The sequence below is a fragment of the Typopeltis vanoorti genome, chromosome 18 (assembly GCF_054136105.1).
Source record: "Typopeltis vanoorti isolate ZY-2024b chromosome 18, IOZ_Tvanoo_1.0, whole genome shotgun sequence".
Classification (NCBI taxonomy): Eukaryota; Metazoa; Arthropoda; class Arachnida; order Uropygi; family Thelyphonidae; genus Typopeltis; species Typopeltis vanoorti.
The window spans coordinates 55,950,983-55,965,052 of NC_143566.1; the positions used below are offsets into that span (position 1 = coordinate 55,950,983).

Here is a 14,070-nt window from a genome sequence, read left to right on the forward strand (position 1 = left end):
AGAGTTTTTTATCACACTATCCTTAGAAGTCCATTATATTATGTCCCTTGCTACAAAGAAGTTTTGAAATATGAAGAATAACGTTACGTAATTTATGAACGAGCCGTTGGCAAAGATTGCTCTCGGTATCCTAATATCTTTAACTTTTTTTTTAAGAAAAAAAGATTTACGACAGTTTGATTTTATTTCTTCTTCTTTTTTTTTTTCTTTTTTTTTTTTTTTTGTAGTGGACTGTGTGCAGGGTCGAGGAAGATTTTATCAAGGAACTTCAAACGTCACTAAATCTGGAATCCCTTGTCAAAGATGGGACGCTCAGGTATGCTCGCATTGAATTTCGCAAAGAGCCAAAAGGCTTCATTTTGGCGATGCAATCTGAAGCTTTTTGGCTCTTATTTTAGTAAATATTTTCCGCACCGACCGAGAGTTCGCTTACGAAAAAATACACTTCTCCGACATTTCGAGTTCCTTAGTACAAGAGTTTTGCTCTCTTAAGTTTTCTGCCTGGTCTCTGAAGAGAACCAACCAGTTTGAAACAGCTGCCAGGCCAGTGAAACCTTATCAAAAATGGATCAATAGAAGGCGAATATATGGACGCTTGGGCAAGATTATGTTTTCTATAAGGTCCGCGCTAGGGCAACTCGTAAATGCCGGCGAGTGTATTCCTGCAAACTCTCTGGTCAAATTTCGTACGAAACTTTCATAGTTTATACATTCGGCTTTGAAATAATGCTAAAATAAATAAGTTTCCAGCAGTATTTTGTTTACATTCTAGCCACTTTTCCAACTTATGCTATCGATGTTTTAAATGGTGTCGTCCGTCACTCTGATATTCAGACTGCACATTACTTTTTTTTTTATCATCGTCATCATCATGCCTATCAAAATACCATCATCATCATGTTCCGGCCTTAGAAGTCATCATTGAATCTCTTAAGAGGACATTCTAGTTTTCTTTTTCCTAATGGTTTGTAATTTTTTTTGTGATTTCAAAAATGTTTGTAAAATGGTTTGCAAAACTTTTTTTATCATAAGCGAGAAACTGGTGCAGCACTGTTTTATTATTTTCAAATATTGCACGCCTTCTATGAACTTGATGTATGTTCTAACCGTTTTTCTTACTTATTCATTTCTCTGTGGAATTGGTCTTTAGAATCAGCAATTAAACAGGATAAATAATACATGTAATATTATCTGCGTTCAAAAAATAATAAAAATAATAAATAACTAATAAAAATTATCAAAATCGGACGCGGTTTAAGTTTCTTATCCTTGAGGATTTCTTTCTTTAATTTTGAGATATTAAAAAAGTTTAAAGACCATGATGAAAGCTAGTCAGTGTTAATACAATACTGCTCAAGAAAGAGTTTCTAAAGTTACTCTTAAAATCACAACACACTACAGTTGAGTTCAGTATTGCTTGTGTTGAAGACAGCGTCCACTACCACATAAAGAATGATGCATTAAGGCATTTCATTTTTTTTTTCATCCAACAGTTTCTCTAAACAAATAACCAGCATATCAGAGAAACTATGTTATCAAAGTTACTGTAACCAATTCTACATTGAACGAACTCGCATATAGGTGGAACTTGATTATTATTTCAGCCACGTCTGCTGAGCTGGTTGGAATTACAGCTGAATCAACTAAGGCTATGACCAATGTATTTCTCATCAGACAGGAGAAATGCCACCTCGCTAACCCACCTTCAGTTGAAAGCATTTTATATAAGCTTTCATTTGGAAATACAGACTTCAAATACAGTCTTTGGTCAACTGTTACTATGTTTAAATCCCGTCGCAGATTGTCACACTAACAAGCAAATATAACGATATAAAATGTTATATAAATTTTATAATATATATATGTATATATTTACTTTGAAAACAATGGAGCACAATTACAATATGAACCATTTTTTGTATTTATTGTATTTTGAAGATCACAGAAAAATAAGTGTGCTTCCGAGGCCATGTTTTTAAATTGTGATTCCAAGGCCATGTTTTTAAATTGTGATTCCAAGAACTCTGCGTATTGTAAAACATATGTATTTCGAAATCCAGACAGAACCATTATTAAAAAAGGATGTTTCTATCTAAAACTTTTGCTGTGAATGTAATAAGCGCTACTTCCATTTATTACATGAAAATCTCGAATGTTGTTTTCTCTTTTGTTTAGATCTTCTGTCCAAATGCTTGGGCCTGATCCAAATGAATCTCAGCTGCTTAGTTAAGTCAAAGATAACGATCAGTCTATTTCCGTGAAAAGATCACTTCCGTGTCATATTTTAATCCATTTTACTCAGTCTTAGACGAACGTTCACAAAGTTCAGCATTATCTGCAATGCCACTCTATTTTAAAGTTGGAAAACTAATTCGAATGTTCGAGCTCTTTTCACTGTTTCTTCCTAATATTGACATATGTGAGGTTTCCATGGCATTTGTTTTCTTTCCTCATCTCTATAGATCTTAGAATCACGAACAACGCATGAGAATTGTTCATGATTTTTTGATAGCGCGAAAAGCATAAGATTTTCAAAATCAAAGCGAATTAAGTGACTATCGAAGAAAAAAAAAACATTGGTCTCTTGAGAAGTGTGAGGATAATTAATTGAATCTTTTTAATAAGATTCAATTAATTAACTAAAAAAAATTAAAAGTTAAATAAAAAAATTAACTAGATCTAAATGTTATTTAATGAATTCTTAAATAAAATTTGCCTGTTCTATATAAAAATGTATTTGGCATTTTTTCACTTCTCATCCAATTTCTGATGTTGTCTAATGCCGTGTTCGGTATTAAATCTCAACGTTTTCCAGTTCTGCGGTTTAATATTTCATTTCCTAAGAGATACTAGCGAGTCAAGCTTTAGAGTTTGGTTTAATCAACAACAACACAAAAAACAATAAATAAATAAAAGAAAAGGAAAGAAAAAAGAAAGAAAAAAAACGGATAAACCGATGCAGAAAAAGGGCTATGTCATGAATCAATAAACTGGATGATAAATAAAAAAAAAGTTATTCAATTTGGTTACTGCGGGTGTTTAATCCTAAACGAACAAAACGTTTTCCGGCAAAAAAATTAAAAATAGTTTTTAACTTCAACTTATACAGCCATACTTTTCTTTTTACCCACAGCAGTTAGTAAATGCTACAAACGTTTCTAACGTACTGTTATATTATAAATCCTAACATAATACGCAGATTAAGTCATGAACTTTAATGACTTGTGAAAAGGGATCACAAGCTGTGATAAAATGGGAGCTTTAATCTTGTTTCCGACTGATAAAATTCTTATATTCCTCGCTACTGGTGGAAATGGCTTAAAACCTAATCCGTTCTTTAATCTCGGAGAGAGACGGCCTTATTACTACATTCGTTTCATGCTTCGTTTATGCTGTGCAATTCAACTAACTTCAAGGAAATAAGAATACAATATTTTCTGATCGATGAAGTGAAACCAGTAAATATTACAAAAGCCATGAAGAGCCAAATATGCTCTTAGAACATTTCAAATACTGAACGTGCATATTCAATTTCGTCATCATCACTTCATTTGTAACACAAATACACGTGAGGATGTATATTGTATTTTTAAAAAAAACCTGAAATTATGAATAATAAATTAATATTTAACGAAACTGGGTGGAGATCGATCAAATATTAAATAAATTTTCATTTTAAACATAACATACGAATACAACTGATAAATCCAAAATGTCTAACTCCTCTACATTAAAAAGAAATCAGTAATCATTTGGAATTTAAAATTATTCGTAGTAACTTCATTTATTTGCTTTTTTTACAGCTTGGAAATATCTCCTTTGTATTCAAAAAATCTAGAAAGGATTTCCAATATGTGTAGAAGTTTATTATGCAAGAAACTATAATAACCTTTTACGCTTGTGCGTGCTGTTTATCTTTTAATATCTGAATTATTTTCAATTGCAGGAACCTCACCATCATAACCGTCCACCCATGGTGTTCCCCGAAGTTCTGAACTCGGAAAACTATTGCCGCAATGCTGGAGGAGAAGAGCCAATGCCCTGGTGTTACACCGTAGACCCAAGGATACGATGGCAACATTGCGACATACCTCGCTGTGGTGAGTTGTCTGAAAATCCGTTTTCACGAGATTATATCCGCGTGTGATAATATTTATTAAGCTCCGATGTCATGGACATCATATGTTAGATGACGTGTCACGCTTGGCAAAAGAAATGTTACTTCTGTGAAGTATCTGAGCTAACCTGAACATGATCGGGGGGGGGGGGGGGAATGAAGTGTTAAGGATGCCCTTTGGTTGGAAAGAATTGCGTTAGAATGTTAGAATCCCGTCTAGGAGGTGAGGAACTTTCATAAGGCGAGAGTTACCAGCCTCGTACAAAAGCTGGTTTTTCCCTCCAGGAAACTCAAGTTTTACAGCAGACAAACCAGCCAGAAAAACGGACCTAGTAATAAACAAGCAAAATACACTAGTCTTACCGCTGCTCCGGCTGTAACAACAACAGCGTCTCAGATTTTATAACTAGCCATGCTTCCACTTTTCATAAACATGAAAATCTCACGCCCTGATTCAGCTTTGACCTCGTTTTCCTCCAGTAACTTGATTTGAATTTCAAAGTAAATGAAATAAAAAAAAAAAAAAAACTCAAAGCAGTTATACACTTTGGAAAGAGTATTTATTTTGATCGTCATTTTTATATCAAAAATAGGTTATCAAATTCGATTGCTATCAATGGAAACATTCAGTCTGCATATTTGTCAGAACCTATGGGTGTCTAGCATGCAGGAACAAACACCACGTAAATCACTCTTCAAGAGGACAACACTGTTTAAATTATGCTATTATTTAAAAAAAAAAAAAACGGAGCTTTTTTCTAGCTGCACATCCCCTTCCCCCCCCCCCCCTGAGATTCTAATATCCTCTCTGGGGACATTCTCCAGCAGTTGAGAGGTATCTACAGTATAACTGCATCCCTACTAAAAAAGAAATTTTTCATCCAACCTGAATTCCTTTCCCATCGTGAGACATTTAAACACTAGAAAAAAAAATGTATATACATACTAATGATACACTAATGAGCAAAGAACATTACGGACAGGCGAAACTCACGGTCCCATGAAGCTTCATAAGTTTGTTCAATAGCAATTAATGGAATAAACAATCTAACGAACGGTTGCCCATTCATCGAATAACGTTTTATAGAAGAAAAAAAAATCTTCGCCGATAATTCTAGATTGTTTTTTTCATAATTCATAGAAACACGTGTTTTTTTAACTAGCATTTTAACGTTCTAACATTAAGATGCAGGCAACTTAAATAGGCAGTAATAGAGACTACAATAATGATTTTGTTCTATTTGCAAACATTATTTTACAATATGTACTACTTCGTAGAGAGATTGGCGATTGATCCTGCGGTATACCGCCATATTTAACTTATTAATCGTCACTGTTGCATGTAAATATTATTATTGTTATTACGCGATGTCTCCAAGACTAATAGCAGGAGCAGTGGCGGTTCGTGGCTTGAAATCGTGGGGTGCTGCAACTTTCGAAATATACATACACACTGTAAGTACAGTGTATACGTGTTTGGATAAAATATCGAAATTATGGTAAAAATTAAAAAAAAAAATAAACATAAAAAAAATTGTTTACTATCTGCAAAATTATACAGTTTCGTATAATTCAAAATTACTTAAAAATAAAATGCATTCCTTTAATTGTAATTAAAGGAATAATGGATTTACAATTTTTGGACATTCCAATTAAATCTTTTAATTGCAATGTCCAAATATTTAAAGAGACGGAGTAAACGCGATAAACACTACGAACACTATACTACTGGTGCAAACTGCATATAAACAACAGTGGAATTGAGCGACGTACAGTGTACGTCGCTCAATTTTAGCGTACTGAGTGTACATAGTGAGATGCGAGCTATTAGCGTACGCAAATAGCTCGCATCTCACTATGACATGTATATACTTGGGCACGTAGCAATATGACACTGTGGTAAACAACACAGTGCTGCTAGCGTCCTTCGCCTTCCTAAGTGCTACAAGATGGATTTTTATCATTTTTTATACAAAATAAGAGAATTATATAGGTTTGTTGATGATAAAATTAAATATTACAAGCAAATATAAATAAATTAATAAATATATTTATATATCGAGAAAAATTGGGGATGTTGCAGTTCCGCAGTACCCATGCACGAGTCGCCCCTGTGCAGGGGTGTACTTTACTCCATACAACCCGCCGTCTGTCTACACTACTTCCTCTATCTACACACAACGTCGCTGTCCACTATAACACTAATGCCACTAACAGTATTTTTGTCTACAAAAATTACTCCTTTAATCAACTCGAGTGGGAAAATACCTTTTACTTACGAATTCTTTTAGATTTTCTCCCTTCAAACCAAATGCCTAATAATTTCAATTATTTTTGCTTTGATGAACCATGTTATTACTCTCATTTAGTAAAACACAGAATTCGTATTTAGTCAGGTTTTTCGTTTTTTTTTTCAGGAAAAAATCACGATTTGTAACAATTTGTTTTGCTGTTAAACAAATTCTTTTGTATTTTGCTCTATATATGGAAAATTTCTATGGACTTCACAGGATAAGAGAAAAAGAAGAAAATTAGTATTAGATGTTCCGCCACAGCAGGTGTGTTTAGATTGTTGTTTGCTTTAATCTCATTGCAATTTTATTATAGTTTGCTAATGTCGTAAATGGTGCTGGTTAGTTGTTCTAGTTACCTGATTAACTAGATTAGAGAGGTAAAATCTCTATAACTGCTCCTCTCCTTCTCCCCATTGTCGTTAAAACTTCACAAATTTTGTTTTTTTGTGGGGAGAAGGAGAGGAGCAGTCATAGAGATTTTACCTCTCTAATCTAGTTAATCAGGTAACTAGAACAACTAACCAGCACCATTTACGACATTAGCAAACTATAATAAAATTGCAATGAGATTAAAGCAAACAACAATCTAAACACACCTGCTGTGGCGGAACATCTCATACCAATTTTCTTCTTTTTCTCTTATCCTGTGAAGTCCATAGAAATTTTCCATATATAGAGCAAAATACAAAAGAATTTGTTTAACAGCAAAACAAATTGTTATAAATCGTGATATTTTCCTGAAAAAAAAATTAAGCCTTAAGGCGCTACAATTCTTGAGGTATCCGTAGTAAAAAGTTAAGGTGTTCTTACCAAGTTATTGATATGTGAGTAGTGTAGTGCCGTAAGGGATTTTTTATAAAAAAAATTCCAGAACTTGAGATAAGAAACACGGTTTGCAAAAACTTTTTTCCTTTCACTTTTTTTTTTCCGTATTCTGATAAGAATTCTCCTAAATCCTGATTTGGACACGCTTTGCACTTAATTTTCATTTCATTACACGCTACACATTATTAATTCTGACCGACTGGATTAACAGTTTTGAGGCTCCAATGCAAAACTTGTACATGGGCTGATGACGTCATGATGGAGGAGAATGTAAACGCTTGATTTAATATTGCCGGTCTGGTTGGGAGAGTAGATAATGTCGCCGTTCACCAAATGACAGGCTGATTCCAAACTCACTGTGGCATGAATTTTTGTGAATGTCCTTCTGAAGTGGTTAATGACTTTTGTTGCCCGCTAGGTGACCATCAGCCTACTTACTGGAAGCCTAAAACACCTCGAAAAGCCATGTTGTTGTTTTTTTCTTTAAACCTGGCGACTGGATTATCCAAACTTAGTCCACCCAAGGTACTAAATATACGACAAGTTTATAAACCTTTTGTACGTAGAATTCATGAAAGAAAAAAAGTGACAAGTTTTGTAAGTTAATTAAAACAAAAGAAACTGCATATGGTAAAAAAAGTTCTCGAATGCTAACTTAAAAGAAAGTGTTGTAGTTTTGTGAATTAAAATGTATCTGTCGCAGTGATGAACAATCAGTACAAGTACATAATAAATAACGGAAAAACTCACGTAGAAATATTATTTAATAGTATAATTTTCGCCTGTGTGTCACAGGCATCTTCAGTACAATTAAGCTCAAAATTAAACACTAACTGACAATTCCAAAAAGCGCCACCTAAGTAGCTGGTGTAAGATAACTAAAAAGGTCGATAACTTTCCTTAAAAAAAATAAAAAATAAAAATAAAAAAAATAAAAAATTAATACAATAAAAAGTTAGGAAAGATTAGCTGATTTGTAAAGTACTATCTCCCATAAAGGGGATAGACGTAAGCCGTCGGATCTGTTTTAAGTTAGGAGAATGAAGCAGAGTTTCACATGCTTCTTTATAAAGGCGTTCCATGAGAAACTAACTTTTGTGAAGAACTCTTGTCTTTCTCCAATGAACTCTGTGTCTAGTGAAGATGGCATGTTCTGCAAGTCCAGACTTTTCAGGTTTAAAGTATTCAATATAAGATTGGTGTTCTTCTAGCCGAATGGAGGCAGATCTTCCCGTTTGTCCGAAATAACATAATCCACAAGAGCACGGAATCTGGTAGACACCTGGATGATTAAGATGTGGAAGCTTGTCCTTTGGAGAAGTGAGAAAGGTGGAGATTTTTCTAAACGATCGAAAGGCAACAAAAATATTCAGTGGTTTTAAAAGAACTTTGAGTAGATTTAATATGTCTCCCTCTTCAAACACAGAGGAAATAACGCGCATTACTATCCCTTATATACAAGGCATCAGTGAACGTATAGCAAAAATTTTAAAACCACTGAATATTTTTGTTGCCTTTCGACCGTTTAGAAAAATCTCCACCTTTCTCGCTTCTCCAAAGGACAAGCTTCCACATCTTAATCATCCAGGTGTCTACCAGATTCCGTGCTCTTGTGGATTATGTTATTTCGGACAAACGGGAAGATCTGCCTCCATTCGGCTAGAAGAACACCAATCTTATATTGAATACTTTAAACCTGAAAAGTCTGGACTTGCAGAACATGCCATCTTCACTAGACACAGAGTTCATTGGAGAAAGACAAGAGTTCTTCACAAAAGTCAGTTTCTCATGGAACGCCTTTATAAAGAAGCATGTGAAACTCTGCTTCATTCTCCTAACTTAAACAGATCCGACGGCTTACGTCTATCCCCTTTATGGGAGATAGTACTTTACAAATCAGCTAATCTTTCCTAACTTTTTATTGTATTAATTTTTTATTTTTTTTATTTTTATTTTTTTAAGGAAAGTTATCGACCTTTTTAGTTATCTTACACCAGCTACTTAGGTGGCGCTTTTTGGAATTGTCAGTTAGTGTTTAATTTTGAGCTTAATTGTACTGAAGATGCCTGTGACACACAGGCGAAAATTATACTATTAAATAATATTTCTACGTGAGTTTTTCCGTTATTTATTATGTATAGTTATGTCTACTCACGGTTTACCTCTTTTAAACTTAATCAGTACAAGGTCAGTCTGCAGGTTTCATAGAAACCATGATCTCGTAGTGTTCGAATATGCAGCGATGTTAGTTCGATCCTCGGAACGATAAAAGAGCAGAATATGGAATATGATTAATATCTCTCCTCAATGAAAGTGGTCTAAGATGTCTCTTGGTGTAAAGCTATTAAACTAGTAAATATCAATAACTTTGAGTTCTTGTGTAATTTTTAACATTTCCAGAAATTTGATCTTTCATTCTTCTTTCAAAAATCGTTTCAGAAAACAACAGCCACATCTTAGCAGCAGACTTGGAGCTCATGGACATGTTCGAACCTCCGCCAGAACCTGTTTTCTCTCCTACTTTTATCCTGATCATCATCGTCCTAAGTCTGACTGGAGTGGTCATCTCCATCCTTATCGTCCTTGGCTGCCGTCGTTTGCAGAAATATCGTCGCGGTTACAATGCAACGCCAACGTCCGACGTCGAAATTGATCTCGAGAAGCTCCCATCCAATATGGCCTACCATCGGACATCCGCCCAACTGAACCCCCGACTGGAATCGCTCGAATATCCTCGCAATGACATCATCTACATCAGGGACATTGGACAAGGGGCTTTCGGAAGGGTGTTTCAAGCTAAAGCTCCTGGACTGATAAAAGGGGAGGAATTCACTATGGTCGCAGTTAAGATGCTTAAGGAAGAGGCTTCAGAAGATTTGCAAACGGATTTTGAACGAGAGGCGTGCCTTATGGCAGAATTTGACCATCCAAACATTGTCAAGCTCCTCGGCGTGTGCGCAGTTGGAAAACCAATGTGTCTCTTGTTTGAATACATGGGCAAAGGAGACCTTAACGAGTTCCTCCGTTCCTGTTCGCCAACCAACTACATCGTGCGGACAGCTAATGGTGACATCTACAATGATGTTCGTCTGAGTTATCTCGACCTACTAGATTTAGCCAGACAGATTGCAGGTGGAATGATGTATCTGTCGGAGAGAAAGTTCGTCCATAGGGACTTGGCCACCAGGAATTGTCTGGTTAGTGAAGATATGGTAGTAAAGATAGCCGACTTCGGTCTTTCGCAGAAAATCTACACTGCTAATTACTACAAGGGCAATGAACACGATGCTATCCCAATCCGATGGATGCCTCTGGAGTCGATCCTTTACAACAAATTCACAGTAGAGTCAGACGTGTGGGCTTATGGAGTTGTTCTGTGGGAAATCTTTTCCTTTGCACTGCAGCCTTACTACGGCATGACTCACGAAGAAGTGGTCAAGTTTATCAAAGAAGGAAACGTACTTCCACATCCAGATAACATCTCTCCTTCTCTGTACAATCTCATGAAAGCTTGCTGGCATAGAAAGGCCTGCAACAGGCCAAGTTTCAAAACTATTTACAGGACATTAGGGGCGATTAATGAAGAACTTCAAAGGCACAACTTCAAAGAACAAAAAGTCCACGTATGAAGTCCCATCCATTACGTGTTCCTTTTCCATCACAGGCCATTAAAAGTGCCTCTCCAACGGTGGCCATCCACAAGACAATTTTGTACGTTGTTAAGTTTATCAAAACGTCTCTCTGCCAGCACAGTTTTGCAAATGTGTCCATCTAGAGACCTGCCGTCGTGTGTTTGTAAGATAATTTAATTATTATTTTGATATATTTGGTCAGGTGTTGTATTTTTCGGTAAAAGTCGGGTTTAAAAACACCAGCAAAGTTTACCATGTCCACACTAATTATGAGCTATAAACAAACCCATCTCCAAGTGCATCGAGAAACAAAAATCAATGTATTTGCTGGAAATTCCTGAATTGCTTCCTCGATGTTACGTCCTAGCAGAAAAAAAAAGGAATGTATTGTACATATGTATATTTTGAAATACCAATGTGTTCCAAATGTTATTTATTGAAAATTGTTTTCTATACACCGATGGTGTGTTTTGAGTTAGTGTGACAACTATTTTCAGATTAGCCAATGTGTTCGTAGTTCTCCTATGGGTTAATTCTTGATTATTTTGTTTGTCGACAAGACAACTTCAAGTAGCTTCTAAATTGAAACCGTTGTCATAAGTGCTGTGTATAATCCGCTATTTACTGATTAACAATCAACGGAACTATTAATTTAAATAATGAGAATAAATATAGTTGATCCACATAATTAATAGCTGTTCAGTGAATACTGCAGCAGTACTTTTTTTTTTCTTTTTCTTTTTTTCGTCTGAATCGAAAAATGACAGTTCGACCCATAATAAATTTTGGGTCGTTAATTTAAAGTATCTTCTAGGTTAAGTCAAATTTCTGAAGCATCTTCAAAATGGCATTCTCTTAAATGGCATTCCCAGGAGACACTATCATATTTTAATTCCATGCTCTTATATTCTGTTTTCCCCATACCTGTTTTCGATCCTTCAAGATAAGGATCCAAAAAACCTAACCAACGTTCCAATGGATATGCCTTTAAATTTTTTTTTCGACTGACTCGGAAACTAGTTTGGCGTCTGGCTCATATATTGGTTTTGTATTTTTCGTATAAGGATCCATCTACGTTTTTTAGCGTATACAAATTGAAAAACAGATTATACTTTGCCACTTGATCCATAGAGAGTGCTGGAATTTGCCCTGGGAGACCTTCCTATTTTGTTATAGCGATAAGTGTATACGAGAAAAAAAATTCTGGTACTTTTTACTAAGGCATAACATTTGTATTGCTCTAGTCGCGATTCTCATTCTCAATAAGTGCTCAGAATAATGACACGAACTACAGTTTATCAAATGGCCAGTAACCGTTGTTCTAATGCTGTATCTCATTACTCATAAAACAGATAAAAATGATTGTTTTTGTAATCAACAGTCTGACTGCATACTCAGTAGACAGTTACATATAATCAGAAATGTTTTACAAGTTTAGCATTTTTAAACTACCGACAGATCAATTTCAAGTAAAGCTATCGCTTATGGCAATGGTTCAATATAATCGCTATACAGTGGCAATCACCGAAACTGCACTTTAATGCGGTTTATAAGGGAGATATTATAAACCATTTTAATTATCTACCTGATGCCAAATACGAAGGAGGACCAAAACTGAACTTCTACAGATTATGTACATAGATCAATTCTAACCAACTACCAGCACCTACTTACCAATCTTTCTGTGTGCATACAATCACAATTTGTGTGTGGTATTATCATGAAGTAAATAAATTTTTAAAGAGCAAATATCATTTCGGTAATTGTAAATAGTCTGAAATCTGTATACTGGTGTCAGTCCTTGAACGATGTCATGTATTTGGTTTCTTAGCACTGTAAAACAAATTAAAACCCAGTGGAGCAATAAAAACAGTTTTATGCTGACAATACTGATTTATTTATTTATAATAAAAAAGACATACTTTTAATCCTTAGAAGTTTTTGACTGTTATCAGTTTGCTGTATATTAATTTAAGAGAGCTTCCACATGTATGAACCTTCATGGTTCCAAGTAAAGTGAAGTTGAATGAAAAACTCGTCAGTTTAATTAAAATTGACGAAAGTTTAACTGAAACTTTTCGATACATTTTTAAACTAACTCCTTTTAATAAATTAAAAACGTGAATTTAATTAAATATAGGATCGGTTAATGGAGTGATAAATATAACAATTATGACGAAAAGTGGCTTAATCACCCATGAAGTATACTTCTTGAAGGATTTCCAAAGAGGGCTAAGGTTATCTTTATTACTAACATCATCCACGAGAAAAAGTTTGTAAATATGAACGAAGTGGCTTCACACGTGATGTAATAAACTTACTTTTTGTGGGAAGTGGGGAAATCGAGCACTGATCTACAACCAAAAGGATGTTCGTTTGAGTTTGAGGAAAGTGGGAGAATGACTGAATTTCAAAAGATGGAAGTACCCTTCGTTACAGTGAGCGATGACAAATCATCCTACTACCTAAAGACATTTCACAACAAACGTTCATACCCAAGGTGGGATTCTAACTAGTAGCCTATTGGTTGAGAGCAAGTACGCTATCCACGCAGCTAATATTAAACGATAAAAATAATAGCTGATTCGCGAGTAGATAGTTTGCGTGCGATAGACAAATCTCATTTTCTTTACGGAACTCGACATTTTTTACAGAAAAAAACAATTTTGCTTGCTTTTTTGATATGCCACTCTGTTCATACAAAGAGGCACACCGCCATCATTTACTACTTTTTCCTGCTGTTCTAAATTAAAGCTTCAGCGAGCGTAGCGAGGGGGTAATATTATTAACGATATTCTGCTGCAGAGAGCGGAAACACACACCATTTACCAGCTGGCTCACTACTCCACTACTCTGCCACCTGGTAGACGCAAACAGAACCTATTATTGCCATAGGATGGATGGAAGCATATTCAATCACTTCACATCTGTCATGAACATGTCATATAAAAACAGCATTTAAATACATTCTAGTAAGTATTTCAATCACAAGTCCTCAGAGATATTTATTTTGGTACGATTTTGTTTGATAATTTTCCGAGACGTCATTAATCAGTAAGTTGAGATGTGATTATTTTGCTAATCCTATACCGCAATCCCAAGGTGGGAGATAAATTGCATCGCCCAGCAAGACAACAACCCAGGTTACTGGAAGTCTGAAATGGCTTGAAAAAGTGTACGTTTAGTCTCTAGAGCAGGATTT

The 14,070-nt window shown here is 35.1% G+C and overlaps 1 protein-coding gene across 1 annotated transcript in view; it reads left to right on the top strand.

Annotated features, from left to right (window-relative positions):
• Positions 1-10,989, top strand: part of LOC150096682 (tyrosine-protein kinase transmembrane receptor Ror2-like) — a 54,641-nt gene extending 43,652 nt beyond the window's left edge. The window contains exons 7-9 of the mRNA XM_090408691.1: positions 228-316; positions 3,947-4,100; positions 9,676-10,989. Coding sequence (XP_090264817.1) covers positions 228-316; positions 3,947-4,100; positions 9,676-10,865 — 1,433 coding nt within the window. The 3' untranslated portion in view covers positions 10,866-10,989. The remainder of the gene's footprint in view (positions 1-227; positions 317-3,946; positions 4,101-9,675) is intronic.
• Positions 10,990-14,070: the final 3,081 nt, after the last annotated feature.